We start from the raw sequence: 25983 nt of genomic DNA, 5'->3' as shown, positions 1-25983 counted from the left end.
TGTAGCTGGGTCGGTATAACAATGTGTAAGCAGTCCAAAGGTTGTAGGTTCAATCTCAGGAACTGAAAGGTATGGCTTGAATGCCATTTGCTTAGGATAAACATGTCTGCCAAATACACGCATTTAAAACATAAATGATGTTTTAAAAATAATAATACGAATCATAGTTCCATTATGAACTAACGTTAACTTTTGTTTACCATTAAAACCATTATAACATCCATTTATGGCATATATTTGTCTACTGCTGGTTCGCATCCGTCACAAAACATCCCACTAACAGAACCCAACACATTACCAGTAGAGAACCACAGAGCCCATAATCTTAAACCAATTCAATTCCCACTATGATTATTAAATCCACTAAAATGCATGCGAGGGTTTCTGTTGTTTTTTCGTCGGGTGACGTCAGCGCGCAGGTATGCAGGTGGAACTGAGAGACACAAGTGGGCGGAGTTGTAATGTGAACAAGCCTCGAGCTAAACCGTTTCTCGGGTCCTTTCAGTTTGAGCGTGAGACCCACGCGACGGTTCACGCGCGTGCAGCATGGCCGTCGAGTTCACGCAGGAGTCCGTGCTGCGATTTATCCTCAGCAACGGCGGCAAAGTGCGAAACGCGGACTTGTTGACCCACTACAGACGCTTCCTGCGCGAGGACGAGGAGAGAGTGCAGAACCGCGAGTTGTTCAAGAAGTACGTGAACTCCGTGGCGACGGTGCGACAGGAGGACGACGCGTCTCACGTTGTGCTGAGGAAAAAATACAGCGCGCTTCTCGGAAACGTCGCCAAGAATCTCGACCCTTCACCAGTGAGTAGAAACCAGGGCTGTTTACCACAAACTGCTCCTAAAACTCATGTTGAGGTCTTGCCTGCTGCTGGAATTGTAACCACCACAACCAAAAACAACAATAACAACGATTTAACTCCTAGCTTTGAGAAGGACGTCCAAACTTTAACCCGTAGCGTAGAACAACCTGTATTATCCATTAAGGGCACCTGCCCTTTGAGACCAACCTCACCTGACATTGACAGTCGCTCGAGTGGGAGTGGCCAAAGTGTTCAGCCACAGGAGACGAAGGCGACCCGGGAGGCAAGCGGGGTGGAACATGTTGTTTACCCCGCCAAACAGAGACAATTAAGGGAAGCAGATGGTTGCGAGCAGTCTTTTGTCAAGCCTGCATGTTACTACGAGGTTAGAGTGTCGCCTCCGCCCGGAAAGCCCGTCACGGACGCTCATAAACAATTCCCAAAATGTGCAGAAGGGCCTCCACTGCTTTCCATTGGTCAGTCTCACATATCCACCTCGACTCCATGTCTGCTGGACGCCCCTCAGTACGTGCAAACCCCCCTGTACACCCAAGCTGGGCTGAGCCGGAGCAATGGCAGTCTACCGAGGCCACATGGACCCTCAGATCCCTCAAAAGCTCAAAACCTTCCTTCCTTATATCTGCAGCCCTGTCACACAAAAAATCTTACTTCTAGTCATGACAGCCTTTCGACGACCTCCCCCAAATCCCTTGTGTCTGACACGGGTTGGAATCAGGGCTCCGGGCGTGACGAGTGGTCCAGCGACGATGGTTCCAGGTATCTCTCCGGGCAAGATGAGAACGGTGTACGTTCATTGCTGCGTCGCAATCAGGAGACGAGATTGTTGTCTCAGCAGCATCAACCGAGCCATGACGTCGGACCCTTGCACCACTCCACCGGTCACCTTGAAGACCAGTCGTCCTCGCGCAGCGCCTCGCCGGAGACGCATCACGGACCCATCGCCCGGCGTCTCAGCTCTCGCCTGCGTAGTCGCATGTGCCGCAGCCTCGGAGAAAACCTGGACCTGCCGTTCCCGGAGGACACCTCCTCGGCCCGGCTTAACCGTCTCCAGCTGCTATCCTCCACCCTGAGCATGGGCAATTTAGTTTCCGCCCCCTCCAGCAGAGGCTCCCGTGAATTCTCCTCGCCCGCCGGGTCCTTGCGAAATTTGCACGATGCTTCCTTCAGCAGTAAACATTCCTCAGTCCCACTCGAGCCCAGAGAGCACGAGTGGTTTGTTAAAGCAGCGTCAGGGACGTGGACCGACATCTACGCCCTCTTCCGAGAGGACCCCAACCTCCTCTACAAACGGGACTTCATATCCGGCTTCACCATCCTCCACTGGATCGCCAAGCACGGTGACCATCGTGTTCTGAACACGCTTTCGTACGGAGTGGAAAAGGCCGGTATGACTCTAGACCTGGACGCCAAGACCCTGTGCGGGTACACGCCGCTTCACCTGGCGGCCATTCACGGGCACAAGAAACTAATTCGCCTCGTGGTGCAGAAGTTCAAAGCTGACGTTCGGATCAGGGACAGCAGCGGGAAGAGGCCGTGGCAGTACTTGAGTCAAGATGAAAACAGGGAAGTTTTGGAGCTTCTGGGAGCACCGCAGAAGATGATCGGCGCCAGTTCAGCATCGCTCAGCTCTGGGGAGAAACTCCCAATGAGACCTGCCACCGCCAAAATAAACGTAAAGAGACATACATCCATCGCTGCACTGTTTAAACACAAATCTCACTTGAGGGTCACCTCCGCTTCGGAAGCTTTTTAGTTTTCCCCAGCTGGACTCTTTGATTGGTGGCACCTTTTCTGGGGTGAAGAAATATGCACTTTGTCACTTATTTTAGGATTGAAAATCTATTACACTCAAAGCCAAAGGGATTTTTTAATGTTTTGTTCTCAGTGAACAGGTGTATGTGTGTGTGACACGGGGTTTCTGTGCTCCGTGTGAATGTCCTTTAATCTGCTGTGTTGTTTTGAACGCTCTTTATTAAAAAGTAAGAGTGTTTTATGATATGTATCGTTTGCACCAGTGTTGTGAATTGAAAACTCTAGTCATGTCGTCACAGAGATCATAAGACGTTTTCTATTGAAAACAAGTTTTTCATTTCCAGACAGATTTGGTTCGATGCCCTATAATGCTCTTAAGCTCCTCAAGTATTTTTGCTCTCTCTGTTAATCTAGGAAACTATGCGGTTTGCAGACACGCTGGTGTTCTGTAATCGTGTTAAAGCACCAAAACACGACGTTTACATTCTGTAATTTCTTGAGATGGGATGATAAATGATATGTGGTTTTGAGATACCGTGCACTCACAACCCGTTCAACCCTGGAACTGTTCGTCCTGCAATGCTGTAAGATCTCAGTTTAATGTTTAACTCACTCATCTACCTTATCTTTCAAATGGAGGGGGAGAGAGAAAATGTTCTTTGAAAAACATTCCAGCTCTGTTGATGGCTCTCAGAGACCTCCTTTACTGTTGCTATAGTAACAGTTGTCTTGTTTTTCCTCATGTATTCTGTTTGATAACACTTTTGATGTGGTGGTGTGGGAATGGTAGTTCAGTGTGCTCGTGTTTTGATGATTTATATTCGGAATCGAACCTGTATTGGTGTATTTTCCAACTGTACGTCTGATACGAGGGAGGCTGATAAAAGCAGGACTTTAGGGGTTTTTTCTTATGAAGCGATCTGTGAAGTGTTGCGGATGTGTTTCAACATGTCACAGGGTGTTGGCGTTTATTCTGCTGCACTCGTGCTTAGCAGTGAGTATAATGTTTACACTACGTGATGCAGCTTTATACTCAAAGTTTATTATATAAATAAAAGACACAACTTTGACCTTCAACACTGTGTTTGTTGTTGACCCACCAGCATGTATTTTGCCGCTTTATTATACACAATAATTGTTCAACTTTGAAATAGAGTAAATCCTCTTAGAATTGGGGTCACAAGAGTGAACAGTTTTCAGGAAGCAGCTTTCCTTTTATTTTCTACTGTATATACAGTTCATTTGAACCCAAGTTTTATACGAATCGTTATTTAAATTCTTTGTTCATTAGTTGTTAAGTGTTTTATTGTTGCATAGCATCTTTTCAGTAAATGCATAATAGTTCAAACAAAAAACATTTCAAAATTAAATGACAATGTCAAATAAAAAACATAATGAAAGATATTCAGAGTGCTATTATTTAAAAAATGCAGTAACACGATGCGTTCTCTGTAACAAATTATTAGTAAATTTTGTCAATGTACATCTTAAGCATTAATTCTTGTGTGAATCAATTAAAAAACATAAAAAATGATTATCTGTATGATTGCAATCGGCTTCTTAATAATTGTTTGAGGTAATGTTAGCATTAAGATCTAAAGCATATCATTATGGTTTAGCTGTTGTGTTTCCGTGTGATTTGGTTACCACTACATTGTTTGTTTTCCAGTGCCTTTTCATCCATTAGTTTCCTGTTGATGTGTTTTTCAATCTAACACTGACCAGTGTCAGGTGACCGGAGTCTCTAAAGCAGAACTGTGGGTGTCACAGGGTTTCCATCATGACCAGACCAATGGAGTTCAATTTATTTTCCATGTCGTTCATGATTACTGGAGAGCTTCTCTTCATCGATTCTAAGCAACACAAGATTCTATATTTTCACTATAGACAGTTTCATCGGATGCAGGTGCCTGACCCATTAATATAATTTTGAAATAATATTTTATTGAATATTAATTGTATTAAATAAACAATTTGTTGAATTTGATTGTAAATCCTATTTAGAATTCGGGTCACAAGAGTGAACAGTTGTCAGGAAGCAGCTTTTTTTTTGTTTTCTGTATTCAGTTCATCTCAACCCACATTTTATATTAATCATTATTAAAATTCTCTGCCCATTAGTTGTTAAGTGTTTTATTGTTGCAAAGCAGCTTTTCAGTAGATGCATAATCGTACAAACAAAAGCGTGCATGCGCACTAACGTTTGTTTATGTTGTTGCTTTGAAATCGTCTATAATTAATGTGTATCCAAGTTTCCATGAGTGTGACATAATCATCATTTGATAGTTGACAGAGACCAACCTTTCTCAGCAGCACCTTAATTCCAACAACCGCGGTTTTCATAACCTGCATTATTTGCTTGAGCGACTGGTTTTACTCGAATGCAAAACATTTAGAACATGCCTGAAGAGTCACTAGAAAGCACAACCTGAGTTTCACTTTGGCATCCAAGTGTTCAATGGTTCAGATTTGTAGCATATTTTAAAGCATTAAACTGTGAAGCTGCAACATAAGAACGTGCGATACTGATACAAATCAGAAGAATGTGGAGAATGTGTGTTGACAATGTATATTACTGAACACTTTAGTTTAAAAGTCAAGTAAAGTAATGTTGTCTGTGGGTGTGTGTGCACACGAGCATTATGTAAAGTCTCAGTGTTTCTCTGACGTTAATTTAGCTTTATTTATACACTTAAAACAGAAATTATAAACTTAAATGTAGACCCATAGATGCTGGAAACACAGGACTGCACAGTTGTCTCGTGTCTGCCTTATTTAACACTCCTGATTCAAATGATCAGCTTGCTCACAGAGAAATACATGACATGAACTGAATACCAGTTACAGAAGACACAGGTATTCATACAGTGAACGTAATTCAAAGTGCTTTACAAACAAATATTAAACATGCAGTGATGTGGGTCACCAGCGTCAGGAGTACGAACCACATCTTTAGATTCTGATTTATCAAAAAAACATACAAGACACATTAAGAAAAGTTAAGGAATACGACGAGACAACAGACGACAAAGTTGTATTTAAAAATAGATTTATTTTGCCTTCCAATTGTGCTTTTTGTTTTCAACAGCGTGAAGCTTGGCTGAAACATCAGATTAGCCCCCGTCAGAGAAATCACGTGGTTTACATCAGAACTGCTGATCTGCCTCTTTACAGGTCCAATACAAAACCATCTCAAATCTTGTTGCGTCGTTGTACTGATTAGATATTTTATGCATTCTTTAAAAAAACGAAACCACAACAACCGCCAAAATAAAAATATGTTGGCAAAATAGTTTGCGTGTAGAATGTGCATTGTGATAAAACTAAGAAGCATAAAAACTGTGGTGAATCAACGGAAGTCATGCTTTCTAATTGCCATTGAAATTGATGATGTGTTCAAGTGCCATTAAACATTAGCTGAAGGAAATATTCACTGTTATTCTAGATGTGATGATTTAGCACAATGCAGCCAAAAACCCGAAATCCACAAAAACAGTAAATGTTCCGTTCACTGTCATTTGCTTACAAAAATACAATATCTAAAATCTTTTTAAAACAATCTACATTAAAATCACATGGGGATTGTTCAGAGTACGTACAGCAACGTACAGAGTACAAAAGTGTTTCTAAATCTAAAATCATAAATAATGATCTGTCACTATTGCTGTAAAGGTGCCATTTCAGACGAACAGGAATGTGTTTTTTCATTGAAGAATATACAGAATGTGTGTTAAATATCTTCTCTATGTGAGGTCACACAGGGTTCATCTGTTCCGATGCGCTCAGCTGTTAAAGGGCTGTAAATTATTTGTGTATGGCAGGAATTCACCAATCACAATGCGGCATTTCTGTGCCAGTGATATTGCATTGTGCTGTGCCTTGTGCTTCAGTGTTGTGCAGCTCATGCGAGTATGTAAATGCATTATGCATATGTGGAACAGTGGAGATGTCTCTAGTTACAAAAGCCTCCAAATGCTGTGGCAAATGTTGAAAGTCATAAAGTCTGTCAAGAAAGCATCCCAGATCAAAGTCGAATAATGAAAAATTAAAATAGCGTTACAGTCATGTCAAACCTGTATGACTTACTTTCTTCGGCAGAACACAAAAGACCCCCCAAAAAAACATTGAACCCCATTGACTTCCATAGAATGAACACGAAACCACCAAGACACTTTTGTGTTCCAGTGAAGAAAGAGTCGCATACAGGCTTTGAATAAAAAATTGTCCTGTTGTGATGTCACAACGATTTTGGTCTTGTTCTTGACAGCCTTTGTGAGATACAACATTGTGATGATGGCAAGCGAGTTCAAAGTCACAAAGTCATTACTTCATTTAAGGCACTTTTCCACGTGCATCGTTTAAAAAAGTCACTCTTCTTCAGCATCAGTTTCATCGATTCTTCCATCTCCAACTCCCGTTAGAGTGAGGTCACGGTTGTGGGACGCGGCGAGTGGGTGGGGTTAAAACTATGTGGCGTATCAGAGGCAGGGTCAGCGTTCTTTGGATGGAATTCAGGTGGGAGGCTCTCCTCCAGTCTTCTCACTTGCTCCTCCCCCTGGCGAATGAGCTCGTCCAGGTGGCGTTGTCGTATCAGCAGGGCGGGCATTATGCGGATGTAATTCTGGTAGTCGCGCAGCTGCGGTCCGCTCAGGTAACCCCCCAGGATATCCAGAACCAGTCGCTCGCGGCGGTCCAGGTTTTCCTTGAGCTCTCGAGCATCCTCGTGCTGACTGCACAGCTGCTTCTGTTTCAACTGCAGAGATTCCTGCAGATAAACACACAAACATTGTCAGGTGCAAAGTAACTTGAAGTCAACCTCTAAAGTGTATGAAACACTTCTCACCTTCTCTTCTGCACTCTCCTGACTCTCTTTATCTCTGATGGCAGTGAGAGCGTTTTCCACGCGAGCGAGGCGGGCGCTCAGGGACAGCAGCAGGTTGACGATCTTCTCCAGGTCTCCAACAAACATGCGGTATTTCTCTTTCTCATTAGGCTTACAGCGTTCGTGGACTAAATCGTCCATGATGCCTCCCAGCGCGCTAAATCCCTTCTGCTGTTCGGCCAGAACCTCTCTCTCCCCCTGTAGCAAGTGTATGCTCGCTTGAAGCGCTTGCAATAGCTCCACCTGCAGGACAGAGAGAAACACTACACATTAAAGGGGATGAACAGAAAACATTAGAGGTTTGGGGCTCAGTCAGTCAGATCATGTTATGTTTATGACAAAGATGGATTGAAATGTTATTCTGAATGTGATTCTGACCTTCTTTTGATGCAGATAAGCCTCTTCGTCATCAAGGTCTGTCTCCATTTCTCTGGGAACAGTGTCTGGGACACCCAAACCATCTTGAGCCCTAATGGATGTCAAACACAACAAATGAAGTGTGAGGTGAAAAAGAGATAATAATGAGACATGTTCATCTTGACAGCACGAGCACGTTTACTGGGTTTATTCCCTCATCGCCCAGTAAGAGAGAGAGAGAGAGAGAGATAGACAGAGAGAGAGAGATAGACAGAGAGAGAGAGAGATAGACAGAGATAGAGAGAGAGAGAGAGAGAGAGAGAGAGAGAGAGACAGAGATAGACAGACAGACAGACAGAGAGAGAGAGAGAGAGAGAGAGACAGAGATAGACAGACAGACAGAGAGAGAGAGAGAGAGAGAGAGAGATAGAGAGAGAGAGAGATAGACAGAGAGAAAGAGAGAGAAAGAGGCTACAATCCACATTCCCTTTGTCAAACAGAGCACACATAATTACACTCAACTCATTTCTCATCATTGCAAACCAAATATCAACAGAAAGAAAACGGTCCAGAAACCACAGAAAATATGAAGTGACAGAACTGCATGGAAGTGAATAATAACTACACTCGCATGCTTTACTAATGATATCTACAAAATTGTTTAGTATTACTTTATAATTATTTTCGATTACCCACATGAAAGTTTGGTTTAACTCTGGTAAAAGTAACATATTGTGGGTTTTATTTTAAGTAAACCATAGAAACCACAACTTTACTGCAATCTCACAACAGTTACTAAAGTTTAACCATGGCATGTCTAGTAAACTAGAAATGCAAATGTTAATCAATAAAAAAAAACAGAGTTAAACCATAGAAAAAGTAGAATGTCAGTGCACAATTTCACATAAAATGTCTAATATTTTACACACTACTTGTGTATAGCGCATTTGTATGATCAATCTCAACACTGCATGTCCAACTAAACTATTCAACTTTTGTTCCGTATGTTTCACGTCCGGCCGCTAGATGTCAGTGCAGTGCCGCGTTGATCAGAAGAAAAGGCGCCAATATCTTTCTGAATAAACTACGGCAGTGACTGACAACTCAATTTGAAATCTTTGACAGAAGATAAGAAACCTTTGACAGAAAGTGAAGTTTAACAGCCGGGATATTCGAGGACAGATCATGTATGTCATTTTAGTGATTTATCGTTTGTGAACAGCTAAATGTTTTATATATCACACGAGCTTCACACCGTCACCTCAAACTGCCGTTTTTTTGTCATTTTGCTAGCATATAGCAGGATACATTTTTAGTGAAATATTGGCGATTGCCTTTACAATCATTTTCTAGAGTAAATTGTTGCAAGAATTTTGGATACTAAAGTGTTTTTGAACCTCACCGTAGTAAGCATTGCAAAACTGTAGTAAATACTGTAGTTTACTTCAATTCACGTTAGTTAATATACTACAGGACACGATAGTATGCATTAACAAAGTGTAGGAATTACTATCATTTATAACATTATTCTACAATTTACTTTAGAAAATAAAGTATATAAAATTATACTACAACATTTTGGATGCTACGATAATAGTTTTCTGGACATGTATCAGGATACTACTATGGTGTAAAAGTATCTTGTAGTACCACGGTAAATAAACATGGTAATTAAAGTATCTGTATTTCCTCATCCATTGTTCTGAATAAGGCATTGTTGTGCTATCTCTGGACTTTGAGTAATAACATTGGCCATGCCCACGGATCACTAATATAACTGCTAATAGATTGCGTTTAGACAAAGAGCTCTTGTGTTTATCGTGCATGTGAGCACCTGAACACCGAGTAACACTATATACTGTACATGAGCTTATCTGCTCGTTCCATCCAGCCCATGCTTTACCCTGACCATCTGTTCAACTCTCACCTGTCACCCACACGACCGCAGCAGCTCCTGTTGTGTTGCGAGGAAGACAGTGAGTGCGAGGGGAAGATGTCCTCCATCAGATCCTGGGTAGTTTTACCTCCCCAGGTTTCCAGAAGGGGGGTGAGGGATTTGTCTTTGCTCACCAACTCTTGAGCTATAGTCTCCACAAGGAGTTCAGCTTGAGTTCTCTCTCTTCTGGAGAGAAGATGGCAGTCAAGTCCCAGAATCTGAGCGCTGTTCTCATCTAGAAGGGCACTGCTAGGAGACGCAGGTTGATGTTTGGTGCTGATGATGTCTGTGATATGGTTGGTCTGGGGATCGGAGGTCACTGAAGGAGTCGTGGAGTCACTAGAATCAATAGAACAGTAAATAAAGAAACAAAAATGTATGCTTGGATAAATCACGTTAAACGTGTAGGTTAATGTATTTTTTTATTCCATCTTACCTTATGGGCCTTAATGGTCTTGGGGACTGTAAAGCTTCTGTTAGACCCAAGTCCTCCTCAGCCAAGAATGTTGCAGGCGGAGGAAGAGGAAAGTCCGTCGTAATCTCGGTCTCTTTGATTGGTAACTGTGGTGGTGAAGGAGAAGGTGGTGGTGGGGCTAAAAACACTTCATCATCATCTTGTAACAAAACTGCACTCTGAACATCATGAAGATTAGACTCTGATATCCGAAGAGAGGGGAGTGGCTTTGTGTGGGAGACTGGGTTCCTAGGGAGGGTGGCCGGCCTTGAATCAAATGGCCTTGAGAGTTGAACAGACAAGGAAGTATCGGCCGAACCCAAGACCTCGTCGGGGTGTGGATGCGACGGGGTGGTGGTGGACTTTGATGTTGCTGGAGCTACTGAACTTGGAAAGTCCTTCAGTGTGTCGTCTGAAGTGCTGGAGTTATTGGAGTTCTGCCTCGCCACTCCTGATGTTCCGGATGGACTCTTTTGATTTGTGGGTCCGGTTTCTGGAAAAGCAATGGAATCCAGGTTGGGTTGACACAGTCTTTCGCCATTATGCCAGTCTAGAGTGGTAGCAGTGCCTTGAGAAGTGAAAGGGCAAGGCAGTCCCACAGAGGCAGCCAGACCAGATGCACTGTGCGCCCTGGGGCGGTCAGAATGTCTCTGCCGCTCTCGCCTCAGCACTGGTGCATGTTGTTGGAAAGGCACCTGATTCAGTGGATAACTCCTTTCTTTATGTGCTGGATGTGACGTCTGTATTGATGCCGTATTCTCCAACCGCCTATTAAGCACAAACAATAAAATGTGAATGTTCAGTGCTATCAGCGTTATATTTCCATAGTTTTTTATTAGAAGCAAATACATTTTCTTTCGGTGACTGGTGGGAAATTTTACACTGGTCAAAACAAACCCAAAAATAGCTACAGTGGTACGCCTGTCTGATAAGGTCATTGACCAGTTATGGTTAACTCTTCAACTTAAGACCTTTCATGGGTAAATATTTTGTATGAAACAGTTTTAAACAGTCAAAGAAATGCTCACACTTTAAGACTACACAACAGACAAATGTACTGTACTTTGATGAATGTCTGATTTTAAACATTTGAAGCCTACTGAACACAATCATGAATTGTCAAATAAGTCATAGCTTAAATTCCCATACTGAATTAAAATTAGTTTGGAAAGATTTAGGTTTCAATAGTTACCCCATGACAAAGTCAAAATCCACAAATCCAAATATGTGGAGATAGTGGACCCAAATGGCTTTACTTATAGCAGTGATCATTTATTTGTACACAATTACATATATACACAAACCTCTTTTGTGAGGACTCCTTGGAGCCAACCCCTAAAACTTGAAGGTCTCTGGCCATTAAGTCCTAAACAAATATAAGAAAATAACAAAAATTATTTTCTTTGAGCAGGTGGAGAACAACAGTACTTTCCATAAGAGGTGGAATAGACTACAGGTTACATTTTAAACACACCAGGAACAGGGAATTACTAAATTTCTCTCAAGTTCACAGAATATTGGGCCATTTACAGTCATGTAAATCTCAAAGGCATGCTGTGATTACTCATAAGTCAACATCTGTTAATAAAACCAAGAGGGCATGGCAGCATCTTCGTATCTGAGCTATGTTGTATTTATTTAAACAGGAACTGTGACCTGAATGGTGTGCTTGCTTTTTATCATTTACTTGTGGTATTTTGCGCTCATGTTGCTTATTTATCCAATCATCATACTGGTATTTTATTAAAGCTTGAATCAATGCAAATTCAGGAAATGATTGCATAGTCTGGGTATTTACAGGACAGTTCCTCTGTGTGTTCACTGTACATGGTCATCATCATATCTGAACCATCTATTTACATAAAAGATAATTATTCTCAAAGATAAACGGCCTTCCCAAACATTCCAAATATTTCAAACCCAAAACCATGACGGTTTGTCTGCTATCTCCAGCTCCTCCCCTCGGGCACAGAAGGAGTGCAGTTATCTTTTGCACATCTGTCAGATCTCTGACTGCAGCCCAGGCTTAGTGGCACCAAACAGGAAGTGAGACGCACTGGCCTCTTCCCTTGGAGCACCAGGAGTGGGAACTGAAATGATTATCTGCCCATCTTAGCTCATAAGATCTGAGGGACAGACCATCTGTTCTGATGGGTAACCGAAGACAGCATTTTTTCCGTTAATGCATGAAAAAAACATTAAAAACAACCAAAGCCCAGGTTGACTTTTCGAGTTTGATTAGGTAACAGACCATACTGAGAAATATATGGGGGTAGATATTTGAAATAGATTTTGACCTATGCAGAAAGCTTCTGGAGAGAAGACATCTGAAAACACCACAAGGCTGTCAATACTTAGGTAGGTAGATAGAAAAGTATTATATTACAGTTTGTTAAGGTTTGGAGATAGTTTCTTTTGACAAAGATGGATTATATTTTGTTCGAGGTACTGGAAGTTTCTCCTTGGCAAATGTGCAACTAAAGGAAGCTAATACACTTTGAGGGAGTGAGCTTGGAGATAAAATAAGCAAATCTGCTTTGCCAAGAAAGTTATTGTTTAACTTTGTGCGCTATGAAGTCATGTCACAAAGATCTGACCAGCGACACAGGAAAGTTCAGCCCGTCCCCTAAATCCCTAAATGTTCATGAGCAAAGATGTGAGTGAAAACAGAGATCAAACATAAATGTTGATATCAAGATCTAAACCAGAACAGAAAATATACATTGTGCAAAATTGAAGTGAACATACGAAGCAAACATTGAGGTTAAATAAAAATGCTTGTTACCTGGTTAAAGTTCTCCACCGATGGAGATGATCTGGAACGGAAGTGCTGAGGAACTAGTCGTTCTTCACTATGATCCAGCAGATCCTCAGCTGAAGCTGACCTCCCCGAGCTTCTTGTCGACGTGGCTCTCTCAAAAACTGCCTCCAGGTGTTGAAGAATGGGATGTCCAGCCAGTGCTGGTCCTGGGATCTGTTTAGGAATGGGTTTCTCAGTTCCTGTTCCTGTGCTTTGAGACTGTTGGCCAGTGGAAGACTCGGAGCGAGTGCTTCTGATTGGGAAGAAATAGTTTTGCATGCTTGTTGGAAGGGTGGAAGTTTTATGAATGCCACCAGATAGACTATCATATACTGGCTCTTGTAAAGAGCACATACTTAAAGTGGAAGTAAGGCTCTGTGAGTCAATGGACGAAGCTGACTGTACATAAGTGCTATGTGGACGGTTGGGACGTCCATCCACTCTTCTACCAGTTTTGCGTTGCATGTACTCAACAAGGGCATCTTGCTGCATCTGCTTCAAATCCGGTCTTGAAGAGATGAATCTGGATTCAGTATTACGATGAGTTACCTGCTCAAACATCCTGCGCCGGTCTGCAACAGTTGTTTCACTTGACAGAAACTGCTGTTGAGCTTTTCGCTCAGCCTGAATGCTTTCCTGAGTCAACACTCCCACTTCATGCATATTTTCTGGCTCAGAGTAACAGCGTTTCTTCTGTTCCATTGTAAATCGTTTACGTCCACAAATCCTCACACACTGAGGTCCTACTGCTGGCACACTGGGGAGTTCAGGGGGAGAGGTTCTATTTGGTACATCAACAGGTACAACATGTCGTTCTTTTGGAGTGTGAGGGGATGTAGTAGGTTTGGGACTTGTATTGGGTCCTTTCCTCTCCAGAGACATATGTTTGACTGGAACTGGTGGAGGGTTAATACTAAGGTCTCGTCTTCTGAAGGAAGTAGACCTCAGCACCTTAGACTGGGCATCTTTAATGCTATCTCTGTAATCTCTGTTAAAAGATGTATCATTGACAGTGCCCAGGATGTTGTGAACGTCACCTTTACCATAAAAGTCTTTACCATTTTCCTCACCAAGCTGGAAGGTGCTTTTACTCCTTTGAAGGGGAATTGGAGGGTCTTTTGGGTGGCGTTTATGGGCATGATCACTACTCCCACGTCTCGTTCGCAAATCTTGCTGCACCTCCACAAGTCCATCATAGCTCGTCTTGCTAGAGGCACTCTGTGTTCTCCAGTGAGGGACAGAGATGTTGTTGTGCAAGTCCTCCATACAAGAGAAAGAGCTCTTGGCACTGGAAGGTCTTTGTGATTGACTCGGACGGGATATAGAGCTATGGTGAACCAGGGTGCTGTGACTGCGAGGTTTAACTTGCTGCCTCTCGAAATGGCTTACTTTCTCCTGCACAGACATGCTACGCTCACTCTGGAAGCTGTATTGGCTAACTGTACTCTCAGGACTGGCACATCGTTGAACCTCAGCAAGTGCATTTTCCAGTCTGGTCAGGGGGTGATCAAGGTCATGACCTCTCTGCTGGTAAGCACTCGAGTCACTATGGTGCCTTGAAGGTTTTATTATTTGGTCACCTCCTTGTGTTTGGGCCAAGTTTCCTCTGTAAATCTGGGCAGCCTGTCCTTGTGATACTCTCCCACCTGAGTAAAGTGTCTCTAGATTGCTGTTTTTCTCATCGTATTTGCTTTGTTCTTCATCTCTGGGTGGCCTGTAGTTGTCATACACTTCCATGTCATTTTCATTTCTTGGTTTGACAGCAGTGTAGGGGTCCCTCCGCTCCTGAGGTACAGATGCTGCTTGAGGCTTCTGTCCTTGTTGCTCTAAATGAGACCGATACAAACCAGTTTTGTTTTGAGGGTCATCTTGCGCTTTGTCAGAAAGTTTAGGTTGTACTGTATTGTGGGGTTGAACAGAGCTTAGGCTGAGACCATTGCTTTGGTATCCATTTTCAACAGTGACCATGTCCTCTCTTACAAATCCACTCAACTGGTCAGAGTTAGAGTTGTGCTTGTTCTCCTTGGCCAGTGCAGTGTAAATTGAACCAGAGCTAGGGTTGCTGGTTGGGATTTGTGCAAAATGCGGCTCAGGTGGTGGAACAGGGTAGATGCTGGTGGGCAACATGAGTCGGCCAGGTTGTGCAGCCTGAGGAAAACTCTGTTTGGGTTTGGTGGTGGGGCTACTTTCAGGGCTTTTTTCGATCACAGTGTGGAGCTGACCTTCAGCCCCAAAAGAGGACTTTGCTGTTGCTACAGAACCACTTGAGTGATGCCAGGAACCCTTGTGAAGTGCCCGCTGTGACCGAGCATGTTCAAGGCTCGACCAAGAGTTAGGACGCTCATGATTGCGAAACGCTGCATAGCTGTCACTGCGCATTGGAGGTGCTGGTGCCCCTTTTATGTTTTCATAGGAGTGCCGGTTGTGTGTTGGATCCCAGACTGGCCCAGCGCTATGGCGTTGTGAGTTGGTGGTACCCCCACTGCTTCCACTACTCCCACTGCTCCCACTGCTGCCACTACTATTGCTGCTACGATGACAGATCATGCCCTGGATGCTCCCACTTCTAGACTTTGTTCTGCTTTCATTGGTTCTCATTAGTGCTGCAGACGTGACATCGTGCTCTTCAGACACACCCTGCTGTGGGTCGTAGACGGTGCGTACGTAGCGGATATCTGCCTGCTGCATTCCTTCTTTCTGTGGAACATTTTCCATGGAGTATGACCTCTCCTTGTTAAATGACGGTGCGGCTGCAAGGTACTCTGGAATACTGGAGCTGGTCGAGAAGGAACTGTATGCAGAATCCCTCTTACTGTGCAGATGATCGATGCTATTGGAGGATTTGGAGGATGACAGTTGATAGCAGGAGCTATAGACAGGATGAGTGTGGTCTAGGCTCTCCATGCTGCCCCGGGAACTGTACTGATCTGGGCTCTTTCTAAGAAATCCTGTCTCATATCCTGATAGGTCTGTGGTGGAGGCACTGCAGATAAAGGAATATATGCTGTGAACACACAGAAACTGCTAAAAGAACAGTTGCATTGTTTGCATTTCCTGGAATATTTCTAGTAGCTGAAGTACAATGTAATGTAATACTAGTATTCCAGGTACAAGTGGTAATATTTTACAGGGATCAATCAACAAAAACTGTAAATAGACCAAAGAGCAATTACTATTACTAAGGTAAAATACCACCTTGGAAAATAAGCTTCTATTCTATGCTTGTAGCTGAACTAGTTGAGCTACTATGGACTTGAAATGACATCAAAAACGTTGATTTACTGCTTCTGGAGAAATAGGCAATGTGCCCTTGGTCATTGTTTGTGTCGTCGGTGTGTCTTTACTATACAGCAGAAAGATTTAAGATTAGATATGATCAATCAAAATGCAATTGATACTATTGATATCTGTTTGTAACCTTGTTCATTAATATTTGGTGTTGATTACACAACAAGATCCAAGTTCCATAAGGTTCTTGTGAATATTGCATTGTATTGGATTTTCCTATCCCTATCCTTCCAAAGCACCCATATCCTTTTCTTGGAATATTATATCGTGAAAAATCGGATAGCCCCTGGCCTGTTAAATAACCATGAAGTTTAAATCATGGCAGTGAGTTCTGAGTGTGGGACAATGATGCCCTAGGTCTGCTGAGGCAACTGCCCTTGTATGGGTATGTGGTTGCCGAAAGTTGGACTGTGTAAGCTGGCATCAGACTGGTATTTGTGCTGGCACAATTAATATGATGTCACCAACCCATTGTCAACAGCCCTGCAGTCAGCCCTCCTTACGAACTGGATCATCCAATCACAAATCAGTCCACTGTACAATGACCACCATGTCTCAAAATGTGGTGCACCATTGGTGTAGCCCGCAGTGACAATCACCATGGGAACATATGCAGGGTTGTTGAGGGAGTGTCATCCCAAAGAATGTTTTTTCATTAAAAACTGCGTCAGACCCTTCGCTCCCTGGTGCTCTTCAAATACTCTACATGTTTCTCTCTCAGAGTCATCACTGATGGCCCCTGAACGTTCTGGTCTACATACCGTGATAATGACCAAGATAATAATTTAGTCCACAGCATTCATTAGGTCACACAACCAAAAACTATGAAAGGTTTGTGAATATTTGGTATACTCGTGGCCACTAAATGTGTTTTGTACATGGCTAATGTTTTGATCATGCCGTAAAATGACCAAGATCTCCAAAATCATTTAAATAAACCCTCCAAATTGACCCAAATTACGAATTAAACATTTTGCAGGATTATCCATAATGGACTACTATTTATACCTTTAGAATATTTAATAATGATTGATCAAACACAATGAGAGGCATAACTGGGTCTAGAAAATATGTTACCAATATTGGATATTTAACTGTTGATTTGCTTGTTGGGATTAGTTGTTCCATCTAAAAAAACCTACAGGTGTGTGCATGTGCTGACCTGGAGTGGTAGTTCTGGTGCCAGGCGACTCCCACACCACCCTGTGTGACTTGCATCATGCCTCCAGAGTTCTGTGGGCCCTCACCTAGCTTTGTTGAATGCCAGGAATGAGGTCGAGAACCAGCCTCACTCCGTCTAAAGGAGAGACATAGAGAGAAAGGAGGGGAGAGAGAAAAAGAGACAGCTGAGAACAAAGGCAACAATCTCATCACAAATAATAAACACCGTTTTGAAATTTATATTATAAAAGTAGGATAGAATAAAAATGCCTTTTCAAAGCTAAATGATCGATAGCTATCTTGAGTTATCAGGGCCACATACAATGATTGATACAAAATACTCCTGACACAGGTCGCACAGCCTTAAAACCAAATTCTCATTGCATATAAATACTTTCAGCCCTGACCATGTCACAGATTCAAGAGAATACAGGATTTGAAGTAGATTGTCTATTTTTGGTGTTGTACAGAAGAAAGTTCTGCAGTGTGTTGAAGAAACATGCTAAGAATGCCAACATTGTCTAGAACAAAAACATTTTTGGTTTCAAGCCGTGTGGAATAATGCATGTTTTTCATAAAAAAAGATCAACTGTCTGCATGTGCCTACTCACAAAGGAAAACCAGCCTGCTGACTGAATTGACCTCTTAAGTTCTTTATGGATGATATGAGATCAGTACCCAGTAATACAATGCCAGGAAGAGGCTAAAGATCAGGTTCCTTCAGCTGACTGGGTAAATCAAATCTATCATATTAGTGCTATTCTAGATTAATTAAATTTTTGGCTTCTGACCTGAACTTTGACTTTTGAAGTTGAATATATGTAGTTGAAGAGCAAGTAATTTGTTGAGAAAGGCTTTATGAGTTATCAAAAATGGTCGTGGATAGTGGTTGGGACTTTTGGTTGGTGTGCCCAACCAAAGTTGCTAAATCTAATAAAAGTAATGTTTTCCACAAAGCTGCACCTAGATGATTCAATTGATCCTCATCCATGATTCAAACATTCCTCAGGTCAATGGACGACAAAGACATGTTTTTCGAACAACCCACTCCCTTGAATTTTGACCCTGCTTTGTGGAGACAGATCAAACAAAATTTCCACAAAACATCTGGTGTTCAGGAAAGCAGTTCTCTTATTGTTTTACACAGGCTACACGTGCCTTCTCACCAATCTAAAGTTGGACAAGATCCATCATAATGACTCCCACAAGCAATATTTCAGCAAGCATTTTGCAATCAATGTTTAGAGAATTAGGAGAACCAAACAGTCTATATTCAGCTGTACAGAATGTTCAAACTATTCAGAATGTCAGTTAACACACCACAGAACGTCAAAGCTCCATAGAGACAACAGAAAACTCTTTAGACCACCAAAAGATTGCATGAACACACTAGAGTTAAATCTAAAAGAGTACACATGAAACACTGATCTTGAACAAACTATATTGAATCACAGAAACGCAACCATTTCATCTAGGTAGACTAATAATTCAGCATTTCTGTAATAGTTGATCTTTTCTGCCCTGGCTGATCAAGTGCCTGTTTAGCATGAGGTTATTCAAAGCAGAATTGGAAATGAGTCTTTTAGGGCCATGAAAGGAATCAGAACAAAAAGATCTAAATTATCAAAGTTAACCTAAACAAATATATTTTTTTCCCTTTGATACCTAGCAATACATCCTACTCAGTACCCATCAGCTGTTACCTGGTAGTAAGCCTCAGCACTTTTGAGATAAGTCCAGTGGCCAGACCGTTGACGCTGTTTTGAGACGGTGCCTTGCACAGTGCTCCATCCGACCGGCCGAGAGTTGATTTCTGCTTTCTCCGCAACTTTTTGCGGTAAAAAGCCCCGAGCAGCTCCATGGTGTCTCACCCGTCTCCCGACAAACCGAGAGTAATATGGGAGGTGGTTGGCGGGGTACAGCTCAACGACGCAAAGATCATTAAAACGTGCAATTAAACGTCATTAAAATGACACGATAAGGCCTAGAGTAAACATCCTGCCCTCGCTAGCCCAGTACTGTGCACTCAGAACAAACATGCTTCAAGAACAGAGATAGGCAAAGTCAGGACAGAGGGGTAAAGGGAAGAGAACGAAAGAAGACAAAGAAAAGCTCTCTTCATGAGAGAGATGGGTATTGGGAGAATAGGACACAGAAAAGTGCATTGAAAATTGTGAAGAGGAAAGTGAGAACAACTGTTAAATAAAGTAATAAAGATGAAGTCTGATAAACAGTAAACAAATGTAGCGCCTCATATAAAGCCGTTGTTGCAATTTACCCGTTGACAACTAAAAGCAAACGTTAAGACATGATAGCATGAGTTCACAATACCGAACAAAGACTGCCCTATGTATAACTCCCTCTCTTCCCTTCTTTCTCTCTCTTGTCGTCAACGTGATTAGTCTTTGAACACGTGACCCCAGACAAGTCAACAACCCAATCCATGCCCAGAGGGCATTATGGGAACAGGAAGGCCACAAAGCTCCATCATCAGGGTGTGTCTCAGGGTTGCTTTCATGTGCCAGTGACAGTCGTGTCCGAGCCTGGGGGGATAATGGCAGGTGTCTTCACCTGTCTGCAAAATAAGGCCATCCAATAGACTTGTGCGATGTGGTGACATGTTGCTCAGTTTACCCTTCTGTGTCAGAAATTGGTTGAAAACAATGGAGGTTTCTTTCTCAGATACATCACAGACCGGTGACACTTCATTGAGCTCGGGTACAATAACCTCCCATCCAATCATTCCACTCATATCCCAGGAGACCCCAGGATATTCCCTTCTCGCCACGCTCTCATGGTAACCTGACCCCTGGGAATCCAAAGGGTCTGACCCACAAAAACACCCTGCCCAAAAAGGGTTCTCTCTCGCCTTTTCGTCGCCTACACTGGGCCAGACTGCAAAGGGTGTGTCTCGCTGCAGAAACCTTATCTGATCCTTGGGAACCCAGCTCGTCATCTACAGTAATCTGTTTGATCTGACAGGAAACTGAAATTGGAGAATTGGATTATAGTTGGGGGGGTCCGTAGGGTTACAGAGGTTGCTAAATGCTGTCTGTCTGGAATTCAAACAATCGCAGAGAGGCGTTTGTTGGAAAACAGTTAGATGTTGTTAATGTTGGAATACCAAGACAATAGGATTAGGTTACATGTGCTTTGGTGATGCAAATGTAGATCTACAAAAATATTGTAGGAAGGTTAGTAATGCAAATTGGGATCCATCCATCTGAACAATCACAGTCAGGTTGACTGTGATTCCTACATGTTATAACTTCTCCCAGCCGCCCTGAAAGATAATAAGATGGAAACAGGAGGACAGAGGGAAGATCTAGGGTGTTGACACAGGGCCTCTGATTCTCCCCCTTCCATACTTAACCTACAGAAGCCCCCATTACTGTAATGAGTCCTGAAGCATAGTAGAGTTCTTCAAACTGAAATGTTTTTTACTGAATGTATGCAGGGGGAGCGGGAATGTTATTAATGCGTGTCACTGCAGGATTATAGAAAATCCTACCTCTAAGTGTGCGAATAACTTCGGAATGTTCGCAATTCGGGAATTTGGAGAAAACATTAATGATGGATGAACTGTAAGTGAACTAGACATAATTAACATTCTAAGAAAGCTTTTTCGAAGACCCAATCACAGAATTAGGGGGAGGAGAGAGAGAGGACTAAGGGCAGGCAAATAGGACTGATACAGAGGAATGTGTCTATTTGCACATAGTCAGTTTTGAATCTTTGTCCCAAGACATTTGGGGATCAGTTCCTGTAATCATTCCTTGCATACCTTAAGGCATGTGCCTGATAACATGTGCACACATGTAAATGCTCACAAACACACTGTTTGTGTGGGCTCAATCCAAATGGGTTATGATTATTTAACGTCTTGTTCTCATCTTTGCATAGCAATGCTTTTTTGTGTGCAAAGTGCTTCTACCTCAAATTAATGAGACAATGTACACAAAAATGTTTCTATGAATACTACGCAGAAATGTGCTTGCTCTTCACGAATAAGGCCCATTATGTTTATATAAGTAAATTCATAGTCCAGGAATAACCCTCACAATCTTTGCTTTCAGGTCTCGCATCATCAATCATCCTTTGATTCTATATGTGAGTGGAGTTAAAACAAACTACAGTAGATAATCCCAAAATGCTTGACTGGGGGATTCAACAAGTCAATATGGACGTGAACATGGACTTATTTTACATCACATTCAGAATCTCTGTGTTTACACAAGAAAGACAGGAAATATTGTGCACACTGTATGTCTGTCTCTCTTGGGTGATTTAGATCAGCGCGCCATCTATCGGACTGATGCTACAGTTACTTTAATGACAACTAAATAAACTAAGACATTGACTACATGAAATCCGTGTGCTGCTACCAAGTGCACAACTCACTACCACAATGCTGGAGTGTTGTTGGTTGTTACCAGGGCGTTGCTAAGATGCAAATTTAACATGTTTATTGTTATAAAATGTTCTAGGGTGTTGCTTAGTGGCACTATTCAAAATCACAAAACCCATCTCTTTGATATTAATATCTGTAGAACTAGTTAGATATGCTTGGCTCCCTTGTTTATTTGCTTTATCTTACATCTTATTACTTAGAAAAGTCACATCCAACTGTGGAAACATTCTGTAAAGGTTTAAGCATTCCATCAAGACCAAAACAGAGCTCCCTAACATCATGTGACCTTTCTATTATAACCTTATACGGGTGAATGTGAGATTAAGAATCAAGTCGTCTCTATTTACAGTGTCAGCACAGTTCTGCTGCTTTATTTACACACAGAGGGAGAAAAAGAGAGAGAGAGAGAGAGAGAGAGAGAGAAGGAGAGATTTTGTGACTTGTACAACAGCATCATCTTCCTCAGAAATTCAGATAATAATGGAAGACTTGAGTCAACGGGGAAGGGATGAACTGATGGTCACCTTTACGTGAGCAACATGGAACCATAAACCCAAATCCATCTCTGCACTTCCTCTTCCTGTAAGGAACATGTTCATTTCCTGCTTCCCGTGTAACACAACAAAATAAGGTTCTGTTTCCTGAGCTGAGAAGAATTACCTATATATATAAATAAGCTGAGTTCCTCACCAATACAGAGACACACAAACCTGTTTTTTATGCGTAGTTTCACTCCGCTGCATCTGCTGTCTCTGGGAGGACTGAGAGGACGCAAGTCAGAACGGCAAAGATCTGGAAAACACTCCCTGTAAATACAAACACACAAGTACAAGTTATAACTTGACTCATATAAAGGGAAAGTGAATTTATAAACTTTTTGGATCCCTAAATCCTTTTTGTTATGTGACCATTGAGGTCAGAGGTCACAGGACAGATCATACATTGTGTGTGTAATGTCTTCTTTTTATGAATTGAGATGACTAAAAGGAGGAACACCTCTCTTCTTTCTCAAAGTGTGTTGTTTGCATGGTTTGGTTTATTCGCCTGTTGTTGTGGCAGCATTTAACAAAGGAGGTACCAGTTGATCTTTTCACACACACACACACACACACACACAGGCTTGTTTGTTCTGGTGTCTTCATGGAGACTTGCCGTTGACCTATATTGTTTATAAACTGACCTAATGCCTTTTTTTTCTCTACCCCTAGACACCCCTTAACCGTTTTACTTCTGTAAAAGCATCATTTTGTATGCTTATTTATCCGTTTTTGTCCTCTTAGACAATCAAGATCACAAACACGGATGTCTTCACATATAATATTAAGAAATTTGTGATACAATATATCTTTGTTTACTTAAAGACTCACAGCAGCCCTCACAGCTAACTGAGATGTATAGAGATATACTGTATGTAATGTTGACACAGCATTTCTACTGAAAAAAGGAAAATGTCATCATCATCAAAGGTTCTATTGAAGCTAAGATGTTAATGGTTACGCTGTGATCTGCTTTATAGCTCAACTGCTGTAAATGAAAGTCATTTGTCTCTGGATTCATCATCCATTACCTCAAGTGACCTGTATGTGTTTACTAAAGCAAGTTATTCAGCGGTGAATGTGAATATATCCTCTCTGATCAACACACTTAAAACCTAAAACGTGTGTGTCTAAGCTTTTGTGTTTGGATGCATTCCTAACATGCCTGCCCCCCTGGAGAACCTTGGGGGTCACCATAGTGACAGGACCGCCATGCAACTTCCTGTTAACCTCCACACACCCACCCCGCCGCTATGAGAATGCTGCATTGAATTAATACACGTTTGAGAACCCCTATTAAAATTGCTCTTGGAGATACAGCTCGGTTTAAATCCCCAACTCAAAATGTTAAAGTTTGTTGCAAAACTTGTTTGTGCTCCAGACACGACTGACACCTCAAATAGTGCAGTTTGTTGTGCACTTACCCCATAAAACGAAAATATACTGAAAATATAATGTAAACAATACATTTCCATATGCTGGAATCAACTGCTTATATTTTCCAGTACATGAAAACCTGCAAGCTCCTTGTTTCATGTAATATATTGTAATGTATTATTCTATATATTTTCAACATCCTAGCAACTATAAAGGACACAAAAACACAGTAGCAACCACTTATCAACACCTCAACAACCAACCACACTAGGTGGAAAACACCCATAACGTTTTGTGTTTGTACAAACCTCGAAAAACTCATGAAACGTCTTGAAATGTCAATGTCCTCTTGTTAATACATAACTCACCCCAACTACTCTTTCAAACCCAATAAAGGAAAATGACTTCCGTGCATTTGTGAAGGTTGTGAGAATATTCAACTCCACGTTCCTGTTGTTGTCATCACGTTTGTGTGTAAATATTCCACACCACCCACACGCTTAACCCTTTTTCCACAGATCTGACCCCGTCTCTTGTTTATATGCGTGAAACGCACCCAAGCAAAGCATCAATCAGCCACTCCATGATAAAACAAACAGTCAAAATTCAGAGAGCGAATGCAAGAAAAGACCAGCAGTTACCATGATCTCTCATCTGAAATAACAGCAAGAACATATTTAGCATATTAAACATATTTTATCTTAAAATAAACATCAATCCCATTCAACAAATAATTGTTGATATAACCTTTAAATGGAATATCATAGTGTCACGCCCGGCTTTGCCGTGCTGGGTGTGCTCACTCCACCATTGAACAGAAGGTGTTTGGGCGACTCTCTCCTCCCGGGCTGAAGGGGGAGCTGTCTGTTTCCGGTCCATCTGGTGGCAGCTGATTGGCGGAACTGTTTAAAAACCTCTCCTGCTAGTTGCTCTGGGCTCCGGTTTCTCTGGCTTTGCTCGGGCCGTCAGGCTGGCGGTAGCACCGTCCTACTCTTTTTGTCGTTTGTGCATTACACATAGCCTATACATTTTACTGATCTGCACCACACTTTTGATTTGTGTTCTTGTGTTTCTCATTTACTGACTTTTATACATGTAATGATTTAAATTATAATTTCATCGTATAATTAAATGTTTAATAAATTACTTTTGGTTTAACTTTACACCCTGGTGTGGTCTCCCCTTATGTCATTGCTACTGTGAGCCAGGTAGTCGTGACATATGGGGGCTCGTCTGGCCATTTGGATCCCGAATTGTAAATAGACTACTATAATTCGCAATATTGAGTAAGCCTAGTTGCGTGTGTAGTGCTACGTCATTGGTTCACATTTTGTGAATGAAGCGTAACGGTGATCAGCTGATGGTAGTCAGATCAGCTGGCACGCGTTGTGTTTGTTTGCTGGGGAGTTCCGCATCGAGTGTTCAGGTAGTGAATTGAATGTTAGTTTTGGGTTTGAAAAGAAATTTGGAATATTTGCGCAGATTAGAGAGATTTAACCAACCATATTTTGTTTGTTTAGTTTGAGTGGCGAAGTGTTTGTTGGTTGATTTATGTTGCAGGATGACATTTTACGGAGCCTGTTTCATCCCCATTTAGTGCGCTTCGGCGTTGTGGGTTTAGGTTGCTGGTCACTGAAGTCTGAACGAGGGCACCGCCGTGGAACACCGGCTGAATTGACTTTTGTCGGGACAGTACGATTCCATCGGTATTGGTGAGTAAATGAGCCTTGTTCTTGGACTTAGTGTGAATATAGGTCAGAATAGTAGGGGGGTAAATGTTTAGGGGGAAAATCCGTTTGTGTCCTGCAACGTAAGCTGCATTCCGCTTTCGCCCGATTTGATATGTGTGGTTGGAAATGTTTAGTAACCCGAAAGACGTTGAGATATAGGCTTCGTTGTGTTGATTTGGTTAGATGTATTGCTATTGGGTGTTTGTAGATTATAGCCGAATTTGATTGTTGATTGGTGAATTGTTATTTAAGTGTAGTAATAATGAGTACACTTGAGGCGTTTTTTGATGCACCTTCAGTGGTTTTGCTTGCGGCGTTGAATATTAAACAGTTGCATTGTGTGGCCAAGCACTATAAAATTGATGTTATATTGCGGAAGGGTGTTAAAAAGCTTGAGCTGCTTGACATCATTTGTACATGTTTGATTGACAAAAAAGTGTTACCTGACGAGAAATTGCCAGAGTGCAGTCAG

The 25983-nt window shown here is 42.0% G+C and overlaps 2 protein-coding genes across 8 annotated transcripts in view; one reads left to right on the top strand and one right to left on the bottom strand.

Annotated features, from left to right (window-relative positions):
* Nucleotides 1-414: 414 nt before the first annotated feature.
* LOC130408538 (ankyrin repeat domain-containing protein SOWAHB-like) lies at nucleotides 415-4595 on the top strand. Of its 2 annotated transcripts, XR_008904765.1 has the most exons (2): nucleotides 415-3573; nucleotides 4249-4595. XR_008904765.1 is itself a non-coding variant. In XM_056732113.1 (1 exon), the coding sequence occupies exon 1, from the start codon at nucleotides 547-549 to the stop codon at nucleotides 2578-2580; it is 2034 nt and encodes a 677-aa protein (XP_056588091.1). In that variant the 5' UTR covers nucleotides 415-546; the 3' UTR covers nucleotides 2581-3983. The 2 variants fall into 2 exon arrangements, 1 of the variants encoding a protein (XP_056588091.1); XM_056732113.1 differs by lacking the exon at nucleotides 4249-4595 and having other exon boundaries at nucleotides 415-3983.
* Nucleotides 4596-5611: 1016 nt separating this feature from the next.
* The window catches only part of shroom3 (shroom family member 3), a 45626-nt gene continuing 25254 nt past the window's right edge, over nucleotides 5612-25983 (bottom strand). For 5 of the 6 annotated variants that reach the window (XM_056730650.1, XM_056730653.1, XM_056730652.1 and 2 more), the window contains 9 exons: nucleotides 22579-22674; nucleotides 17459-17593; nucleotides 12994-15991; nucleotides 11513-11574; nucleotides 10191-10976; nucleotides 9746-10093; nucleotides 7840-7930; nucleotides 7423-7704; nucleotides 5612-7344 (listed from right to left, as the gene is read on the bottom strand). In XM_056730650.1, the coding sequence (XP_056586628.1) occupies nucleotides 6997-7344; nucleotides 7423-7704; nucleotides 7840-7930; nucleotides 9746-10093; nucleotides 10191-10976; nucleotides 11513-11574; nucleotides 12994-15991; nucleotides 17459-17593; nucleotides 22579-22674 (5146 nt within the window). In that variant the 3' untranslated portion in view covers nucleotides 5612-6996. Of the gene's footprint in view, nucleotides 7345-7422; nucleotides 7705-7839; nucleotides 7931-9745; nucleotides 10094-10190; nucleotides 10977-11512; nucleotides 11575-12993; nucleotides 15992-17458; nucleotides 17594-19160; nucleotides 19778-22578; nucleotides 22675-25983 lie in introns of those variants that run through there. The other variant, XM_056730651.1, reaches the window with a different exon arrangement.

Source organism: Triplophysa dalaica, chromosome 19, assembly GCF_015846415.1.
Source record: "Triplophysa dalaica isolate WHDGS20190420 chromosome 19, ASM1584641v1, whole genome shotgun sequence".
In the NCBI taxonomy this organism is placed as follows: Eukaryota; Metazoa; Chordata; class Actinopteri; order Cypriniformes; family Nemacheilidae; genus Triplophysa; species Triplophysa dalaica.
This window is presented reverse-complemented; position numbering and strand designations above follow the sequence as displayed.